Source organism: Quercus suber, unplaced genomic scaffold (genome assembly GCF_002906115.3).
Source record: "Quercus suber isolate HL8 unplaced genomic scaffold, Cork oak 2.0 scaffold_100, whole genome shotgun sequence".
Classification (NCBI taxonomy): Eukaryota; Viridiplantae; Streptophyta; class Magnoliopsida; order Fagales; family Fagaceae; genus Quercus; species Quercus suber.
The window spans coordinates 1,144,593-1,154,637 of NW_027069565.1; the positions used below are offsets into that span (position 1 = coordinate 1,144,593).

A 10,045-nucleotide genomic window follows, 5' to 3' on the forward strand; every position below is an offset into this window, starting at 1 on the left:
AAAAATGTGATTTTAGTGCCTATGAATATGATTCTATGAAGAAGTGTGTTAGGTGGGGTTTCCTGATAGGCTGTCATTCTTTCTTTGCAATGATAGAACACTCCCTCAATTTCTTTGCTCATTTGCTTGTTGTGAATANATCCTTTTTTTTTGTGATTAGAAAAAGTAAAAATTTTAAATTATAATAAATACAAATTAGTAATTTTTATCCAAAAAATAAAGAGCCTCTGACCACGCACGTAAACGCGTGCTCAAAGGCTAGTTATTAATAAAAGCATTCAGAAAGTTAGTTATTACTTTTTTTCATGCCAAAAATGCCTATAAAGTAATTAACCAACAACTTAAAATAGGGTTAAAATAGTAAATTGAAAAAAAAAAGTTAGTTATTGTTTTTTTACTGTAAAAAATACCCCTACCTAAAACTTAAAAATGATGTTAAAATAGTAAATTGACAAAAATAATAAATTCATACTTCTACGTTGAAATGTCTTTCTGCTTCTAATAAACTCTTACTTTTACATTGATTTAAATTCCTACTTCTACTCACTAACTCCCTACAAAATAGAATTACTGTTTTGTTAGTTTAAAACTCCTCCAATCTACAAACTCACTGCGCATAATCTTTTTTTTTTTTTCTTCACGATGTATTTGTTTCTTTTGTCCTCCTTTTTTTTCAATTTTTTTTTGTTAAATTTCATTACACCCTTAGGTTTTTTTTTTCTTTTTTTATTTTATTGGAAAAGTAGAAATCTCAAATTATAATAAATACAAATTATTAATCTTAACACAAAAAAATAGAAGAGCCTCTGAGCACGTGTTCATGCGCGTGCTCAGAGGCTAGTTATTATAATTATTATTATTATTATTGATTCTCATATAGACCTAGTACTATAAATATTACTTTATTATCTACTATTAACAATTTATCACCTTACTAAATTGTAAAATGAAAAATATCATTTTACACTAGTTTATATTTAATATTTTTCATACATATCCATAATTAATGTGAAAATATCCATATTTTAAAATACGACATTTTAACGCATAAAAGTGATGTGAGAGAATTAAGCCCAGTGTAAAATTTGTTATGAATTATGTTGTGACTCTAGACTTACGCAGGAGCATTAAGGCCAGAAGCAGCTCCCTTAGCCTCTATTTCCTGTAAAACATGTATAATTGCAGATCAATCTCTTCTAGAAATGGAAGTGCAAATATAATTCGATAACTATATTTCATAAATATTACTAAAAAATCAAGCTTATTTACTCTACACCCTTATTAAATGGCTCCCAAAAAGGAATCGTTTTACTGAAAAACCTCCCCAGCGTCCCAAATCTTAATTGGTGTCCTCTTAGTTGAATTTTCAAGTACTTTAATCAATGAAAAAAAAAAAAAAAGCCTATACCATTCTTTCTAATCTTGCTAGACATGAAAGAGATTGAACCTTTAAATTTAATCAAAGGGAGAGCTCATTAACGATATGGTTAATTAATGTTAGTTTGCTCAAATTTGGAGGTAGTGTCATTCTCATAAAAATGTTAGTAATGTTGAGTCGTTGACATGTAAATAGTATGGTTAGTTAGGTACTAAATTCCCACTTTAGATAATAATAATAATAATAATAATAATAGAACAAAGTTTAGTTACAAAATTAGTTGTAACTTAAGGTTACAATCTTACTCAATATCTTTTTATTAGAAGTAAATTTTGACAAATTTACCATTGGATTACTTCTTTTTCTTATATACTCTACGTTTGCAAAATTTCTAGAAAATTAAAGATGTATAGATATGTCATCAATAAATTGTTTAAATTATAAATTTTTGTAATTTAAAATTATACATAAAATATAAGCTTATAAATCATATAGTAAATAGTATCCGATTAATACAAAATTTGACATGTATCTTAAGAGCGTAATGAACATACAATTTAATAGATAAATTTTCAAAATATGTAATAATATTTATTTTATTAAGCAAGGTTCTAGTTTTAGGTTATAACCAATTTTGTAATTAAAATTTGTTCATAATAATATGAGCGAGTGGTTAATATTAATAGAGTCAATATTGTATCAATAGCTGTTATTTGGTTAGAGAAACAAAATGTTTTAGTATCGGTTGATATTAGTTTACTATTTCAAGCTTGCCACTATATATATATGGTGTGCGTGTGTGTGTGTCAAAGTGTTTAAAATGATACATTTATATCTCACCAATCTAATATAATAATAATAGGTATACAATTTAAATAAATAAATAAAAGTTGTACTAAAATACTATACTAATTGTCTATTGTTGGAAATGAAAACGCAAGCTCAAAGAAGGTTCAGCAATGGCAGAAAGCATGCAGAGACATGAAAGCATGCAGAGAGAGAGAATGAACATTCTGGAGCTTTGTGTAAAATGATTTCGTGTATGAATTAAATATCTCACTCTGTTTCTTTATATACAACAGAAAACAGAGTAGCCAAATTTGACCAACAATCAGCCAATACAAACATGACAAGTGGCTTCTAGCTTAACACTTTATTTACACACTACAATATAAAAACTACTAAACTAAACTAATATCTATAGGTAATAAGAGGACTCACAGATATTTACAAGATATTTAATACTCCCCCTCAAGATGAACCGTATATGTTGATAAAGTTCATCTTGGAAAGTAAAAGATGAAACTGCTTCTGCCCCAGAGCTTTGGTAAAGAAATCTGCAATCTAGTGCCGAGTAGGAATATGAAATGTCTTGATAACCCCAGCTTCAATTTTTTCTCGAATGAAATGGCAGTCTATTTCAATATGTTTGGTACGTTCATGATACACAAGATTAGCAGCTATATAGAGGGCTGCTTTACTATCACAATAAAGAAAGGCAGGTTGGGAATGATTTAAGCCAAAAGTTTTGAGCAAAGTAACGAGCCAAACCACCTCACTAGTGACTGTTACCATTGATCTATACTCTGACTCAGCAGAGGATCTAGACACCACCTGCTGCTTCTTACTCTTCCAAGAGATTAGTGAATCTCCTAAAAACACACAAAACCCTGTGATAGACCTTCTGGTATCAGGGCAGGCTGCCCAGTCAGCATCACAATAGGACTTCAACTGTAATTCTGATCTTGCAGACAGGAACAAGCCTTGACCAGGTGTTTTCTTCAAGTATTTGAGAATTTTGTAAGCAGCTTGAAGATGAGGTACTCTCGGTGAACTCATGAATTGACTTAACTTGTGGACTGAATAACAAATGTCAGGCCTAGTCAATGTCAAATACAAAAGTCTTCCTATTAACCTCCTGTACAGTGAAGCATCTAGGACTGCATCACCAACCGAGTTACTGAATCTAGCTGATTGATCCATAGGAATGTTTGCTGGCTTACAAGCTAACATACCAACATCAAACAAAAGCTCAAGAGTGTATTTTCTTTGACACAATGAGATTCCATTGGCGGTTCTTGCTACCTCAAGACCTAGAAAATACTTCAAGGTTCCCAAATCTTTGAGCTTGAATTTGCTGTCCAGAAATTGCTTAAACACATTCACAGCATCCACATCATTACTGGCAATAAGAATATCATCAACATAAACGAGTATAATGATCATAGAACCTCCCTTAACCCAGGTAAAAACAGAATAGTCTGCCTTTGATTGTACAAAACCTTGATCTACAATTGTAGAGGATAACTTGGCAAACCATTGTCTGCTTGCCTGTTTAAGCCCATAAAGAGACTTTGTCAATCTACAAACCTCCCCTTGCTACCAAAACCAGGTGGAGGGAGCATGAAAACCTCTTCATGTAAGTCTCCATGCAAGAAAGCATTGTTGACATCTAACTGAGTTAAATGCCAACCATGAATAGCAGCAAGAGCCAAAGAGTTCTGAAAAAAAAAAAAAAAAAGAATACGTGGGGTGAGTTTTATAGATTGGAGGTGCTTTAAAACTAACAAAAGAGTGATCCTATTTTGTAGAGAGTTAGAAGTAGAAGTAGAAATTTAAATTAACATAAAAATAGGAGTTTATTAGAAGCAGGAAGATATTTTAACATAAAAGTAGAAATTTATTATTTTTGTCAATTTACTATTTTAACTCAATTTTTAAGTTTTAGGTAGAGGTATTTTTTATATTAAAAAAAGTAATAACTTTCTTTTGCCAATTTACTATTTTAACCACATTTTTAAGTTGTTGGTTAATTAATTTATGAGTATTTTTGACGAGAATAAATTGAGTTAGAAGCTGGCATAAAAGGTGTGTTTCACACTAACCAATCTTGACCCGCCACGTTATTAATTTTATTTATTTATTTATTTTCAGCAAAAATGATTAAGCCTTAACCATCTGGCCCTCTCTTGCTCTTCTCTCCTAACCCAATCTCTCCATCTTTGAATCAAACCCATGACCCCTGTGGCCGGAGCTTCAAAGCTCAACACAAGCCCCTAACACCACTGCCATGGCTGAAACTCCATGGTTCAGAGATGGATGCCGCCGCAATCTCAAAGCCAGTGACTCTCCTCACAGTTGTGTGAGAAAATGGCGTTGGAAATCCCAGAAAATCTAATAAAATGAGTCCAGATCTCGCTTCGCAGAGAAGCCAAGCTAGCTTTGTACAAACCAGACGACACATCACTTCCAACCAGAGACCCACCACTCCTAACCCAACTTTCAACACTAATGGATTATTCATTCCCATTTTTATTGATTTTCTCAGTTAATCCAACTAGAAATATGAATGAGAGAGAGAGAGAGAGAGAGAGATGGGTATGTGAAGAAGAAGTAGTAGTAGTCGGTAGCGTAAATCAGCTTGACTTTTTCTCCTCTTCTTTTAGCTATTCCCAGTCCCACCTTCAACCTTCTTTTACATTTACCAATTACCATTATTTATTTATTTTATTTGCTAGTATTTAAATAAAAATAAAAACTCTATTTCAAAGTTCCAACATTCAACGGCTTTGAGATTGTGGGAGAAAATGGAGTTTTTCTATGGCTGGATGTGTGTGTGCTGTGTTGGCAGTGGTGTTGGTGGCTTGTGTTGAGCTTTGAAGCTCTGGCCATAGAGGTCGTGGGTTTGGTTCAGAGATGAACAGATCGGGTGAGGAGAGAGGAGAAAGAGAGGGAGAGAGGCTTAAGGCTTTCTAGAAAAAAAAAAGAATAAAAAAAGTGACGTGGTGGATCAGGATTGGTTGGTATAAAACACACTTTCTACACTAGCTCTTAACCCAATTTATTCTCATTTGACCCAAAAAAAAAAGAAATAACTACCTTTCTAAACTTTCTTAATATAATAATAATAATAATAATAACAATTATATTATAATAATAATAATTATTATTATTATTATAGTCCAAGCCCATTCCAAGTCCAGCCCAAATTGGGTCCATGCTTTCAAGTCGTACAGGGACATCAGATGGAATAAAAAGAAATAAACAAGTCCGCCCAATTTGTGCTCCAAGACGTGGCTACAAGGAGAGTAATCTTGGGAGTCCAGTAAGTCAACAAATCATGTGGGAGTTCAAAGCGAGAGGAGAACAAATGAAATCAAAGCCAAGTTTAGAAAGAATCCTGGAAGGAAGATTTGAGGCAGTCTTGGTATTTTTAACATTAATTTTTGCACAGATGTCCGATTGAGCTGATTATTGTGGGGTTGGAAAGAATACTCAAATACCTACAACTTTATAGTACACCACAAATTCAGAATAAAACATTTTGGAGGTTAAAAGTGATATGGAAGTTAGCAGTGAAAAAAAATAAAAAATAAAAAAACTCAGAAAAATAAGGGATTGACAATCCAAATTTGAGGGATTTTCCCTTTTTCTTTGGAGAAGATTGAGGTTATAGAGCAAAAAAAACCGTAGAATTTTTTTCATCTTTATTTTTTTTAGTTCTTTTAGTTGTTTAGCAATTTCTTTTATGGATTTGTTTTGCATAACTATGAGTGGTTGAATCTCTAGTTAGGATTAGAGGTGAATCTTAATATTTTAAATTTTTTTAATCATGTGTACTTGAAATTGTCTGTGTTTTTATGGATTGATGATTGAATTTTTTATATTGATTTTAATATTTGAAAACATTGCATGTTGACAAGTTCTTAAGATTTAATATGGTTTTTAGATATATCGAATGCTTGAACTCCTGATTTGTTATTAGTTGAGAATATATTGAATGTTTGGTTTCTTTTGTAGCATGCTAATGGAATTTCTAATTAAAAAAATAACAATAGAATGAGATCCATTATGAAGATAATAAAAAAGTCTATAGTTGTGCAGATATCTCTAATAAGGCCTAGCCTAGTAAACGAGATTTATTATGAAGATAATTGTAGTACATAATTACATATGAAATCTCTAGTTATGCAATGTTCTTATATCTAAGCCTCCTGCTTCTGCTAACACAACATACTATACCAGTTGCTTCTCATAACAATCTCTAAAGCATAAGTTGAGATGACGATCACTAGTCCTATCTATCAAACTCTTCAAGGCTCCTTGAACATTTGTTTCAATGGTCTGTGGTTTCCAAAAACTCACAAACACTCAGGTTGCATTCGATTTTTGTATCGTGTTCTCCTCTCAAGATTTCTATTCAATGTCAAGCGAACTTCTTTGTGTAACTTAAAAACAATTCCTGTTGAACTTGCTTGATATCTCGCTTGAAACAATTACAATTCAGATAAAATGAATACACGAGAGTATTGTGATTACAACCGAAACTTTGACAGGAAATTTGCCAATACTAAAAAAACCCTAACAAATAACACCATGGATTAACAACAAAGAGAAGGTTATTGCTAATATGAACGAAACAATTTTATTGAATTGGATAGGACAAGGATACAAAAAACACATCAAAAGGATGACCATGGATTCCCACTTAAGAAGAATGTACTACTCGTACAAGAGATTGGCTAACACATATTCAATCTCTGTCTTCATCACCTGCACCCCTTAGGGACTGGGCATTATATTGGATAGGAATCCAAAGATGTGTGTTAAACACCATCTTTTTCCCTCTCTGGCAGAGTTGACACAGTTTTTTTATTTTTATTTTTTATTAAACGTTAGTTTACTTAATCATAGTTAATTGAAGTTGTTAGAGTTAAATTATTGACTTTAAATGGGGTGACATATTCTATACCTTAGATTTATTTAAGATAAATCCCAACCTTCAAGTGGACGAAAACTATTCTGATCTAAATAGATTTCTTCACAATCATTTTATTTTATTTATTTATGTATGTTTGGTGAAGCTTCTTTTTAGAGACTTAAATCTCAACTCTTTGCCCTTCCTCTTTTACCCTACATGAACTTGTATTTGTAGAGCAATCATTACGTTAAGGTTGTGCAATAACTTTGCTTATCATTTTAAATGAAATAAAAGCGTGCCTATGTATGCGTGCTGTTGGAATTTCTGGCACCATGTGGTGTGTTCTTTGAAAAGAAATTTAGAATAATATATATGTTTTTAGATTTCAATGATTCAATTCCAAAAATGTAAGGAAAGTAACAATTAACCAACTAATTTGGCTTTTATCAAAGACTTATAGTATTAAATTAAGGGAAATTCTTGGTGCACATCTGAAAATATTTTATAATCTTGAAAGTTAAAGTGGCCGGTGGCCCTACTATTTCTAAAAGCGTGTTATTTTATTACGTGTATCGAAATTGACGGTCAAATTACCAAGAATATATTGGTGAGAGACGCAATAGGAGATGAGGAAACTATCCATAAGAATCCAATAAAAGTCGAATTAATGACTTACGTAACGTTTTTTTATTAAAAAAAAAAAATACTCAATCAAGAACCCAAATTGGTTCTTTAAAAAAACAAAAATCAAGAACCCTAATTAAATTCTAATTAAAATTTAATTTTGTATCAACTGTTGTACCAATTGCACTGTAATTTGATATCAAGTGTCTTTATATTTTAAATGTACATCGATTTTGTGTCAAGTGTCCTACTTAGTGCACTCTATTTTTTTTGTTTTCTATTTTTTGTGTCAAATTAATGAGAGATTTGAATACTCAATATCTATGTTAAATACATCGGGAATTCATAAATTTAAAATTAAAAAATATAAAAAAAAATTAATAGAAAAAGGTGAACCATAAAAAGACTTAGTGTGCTATACTTCTGTGATACTTTTGAATGTATACAACCTATTACTTAAAAATTTAAAACGAAAACATAATTTGTACAACATTAATAATTTTCCTTTTTACATTGCTAATTTATTTAGTGAACGCATACAAAATGAGTACTTCGGAGAGTTTTTCACGTGATATTCATAGAGATAGTCAGATAGATTTACCATCACACAATTTGTTTCAAAATTTTGATGCAACGACTAAACAAGTGATACTTATTAAGAGGAAAGATTCATGTGTTTTGAAAATGATACAAATAATCCAATGTTGATACAATAAATAAATAACACTAATTGAATGGTTAAATTAGTACAAGGACAAATTTTAATTACAAAATTGGTTGTAGTTTTAGGCTATAACCTTATTCAATATATTTTTATTAGAGGTGAATTTTGATAAATTCACCATTAGATTATATTTTCTTCTTATATACTCATGCTTGCAAAATTTTTAGAAAATTAAAGATCAATAATTATGTCATCAATAAATTGTTTAATTTGCAAGTTTTTGTAGTTTAAAATTATGCACAAAATATAAGTTATAAATCATATAGTAAATAATATCCAATTAACACAAAATTTGATATGTATTTTAAGAGCATAAAGAATTCGATTGACACAGACTTTTTCCTTAGTACAATTATCCTCAAAAAGTTTGAATGCTAGACAACTTTCTATACACAATGGTTGTATCACATGTCAGATGTGATAGATATCTAATGTAACAAATATATGTAATACTTCTTTCACATATAGGTGATTGATATATGCAAACATAATATACGGTCCGGCAGAAACATAAGACGTCACTACAAAAAAAGGGGTCTATAGCATAATTTGGTAATGGTTGGATTTAGAGGTGATATGTAATTTCTATAATTATATATCATATATATTATATTAAACTCAAAATATATAATCATAATCCAAATTACTTTCGGATTGTTATCTAATTTTGTGCTACGTGTCAAATTTAAAATTTTTTGTTAAGTGATTCATTCATAATACTTGCAAGAAAACCAAAATGATTACCTCAATCACTTGAGTAAGACCCCCTTGTTATTACTACTATTGAATATTTTCATGTGTATGCACGGGCTATAGCTTAGTATAATTAGTATGGAAGCTCAACAAATGATTAAACTTATTTATTCTGATTTTATGTCAAGTTTACAAAGTTAGGTTTGAAATTTACTCTAATTTCATGTCAAGTTTCCCTTTAATTTAAACTATTTCAAATCCATTTAAAAGTACTTCAAGCCTATTTGGAACTACTTTCAAATCATTTAAACTAATTTAAATTCTTTTATCAAAATCTATCAATAAGTTATATATAAATTTTAATGAAAATTTTACTATGCTTAAGAAAACTGGTCATACTTTTAAAATAGATTTTTACAAGGAATGATTTTTGTTAGGTTCTAAAGGTTTAGGAATTTATGTATTTAGAACTCTAATTTGTAATATTGGCAAACCATGATCAAAACGATTTGTTTAGTCTTGTTATAGTGTGCTCAAAGTTGTTTAATTATTGTAAAGTTGGAATCGAGAGACTGTAGATGCATTGGGGCATTTCGGTCTGGCTCGATTGATCGAAGAATAGATTCGATCGATCGAAAGTCGACCAGATTCCGTTTTTTGCAGAATTTCCAACTCAGCCCTAACTCATTAAACGTTTAGGGTTTTATGTTTTTGCCCTAGGTATATAAGGCAAAACCCTAGCAACGTTTTTAGAGTGGCTCCAGTTGTATTGTTGCTCATACATTGCTGTTTTGTGTAAATCTCTTGTGAGATCTAGAGGAGCTTTCCTTTACACAAAGCTTAGGGTTTTCAAGTTAGAGATAGTATCAACATCTTGATGATCAACTTGGTTGCTACCATTGAAGCTTAAAGAATATCAAGCGTG

The 10,045-nt window shown here is 30.8% G+C and overlaps 1 protein-coding gene across 1 annotated transcript; it reads right to left on the minus strand.

The window, feature by feature from the left end:
- Positions 1-2,722: 2,722 nt before the first annotated feature.
- On the minus strand, positions 2,723-4,688 carry LOC136068137 (uncharacterized mitochondrial protein AtMg00810-like). The gene is made up of 3 exons (XM_065774867.1): positions 4,611-4,688; positions 3,749-3,834; positions 2,723-3,560 (listed from the first exon to the last, which is right to left on the minus strand). Exons 1-3 carry the CDS (start codon positions 4,686-4,688, stop codon positions 2,723-2,725), a joined length of 1,002 nt encoding a protein of 333 aa, XP_065630939.1.
- Between the last annotated feature and the right edge of the window lie 5,357 nt (positions 4,689-10,045).

Coding starts and splice junctions, on each gene's coding strand:
- LOC136068137 (XM_065774867.1), bottom strand. CDS start 4,688: ATGGGAATGAATAATCCATTAGTGTTGAAAGTTGGGTTAGGAGTGGTG. Junction 3,835..4,610: donor TGGAAGTGATGTGTCGTCTG/GTTTGTACAAAG, acceptor CATTTAACTCAG/TTAGATGTCAACAATGCTTT. Junction 3,561..3,748: donor GGTTTTGGTAGCAAGGGGAG/GTTTGTAGATTG, acceptor TCTTATTGCCAG/TAATGATGTGGATGCTGTGA.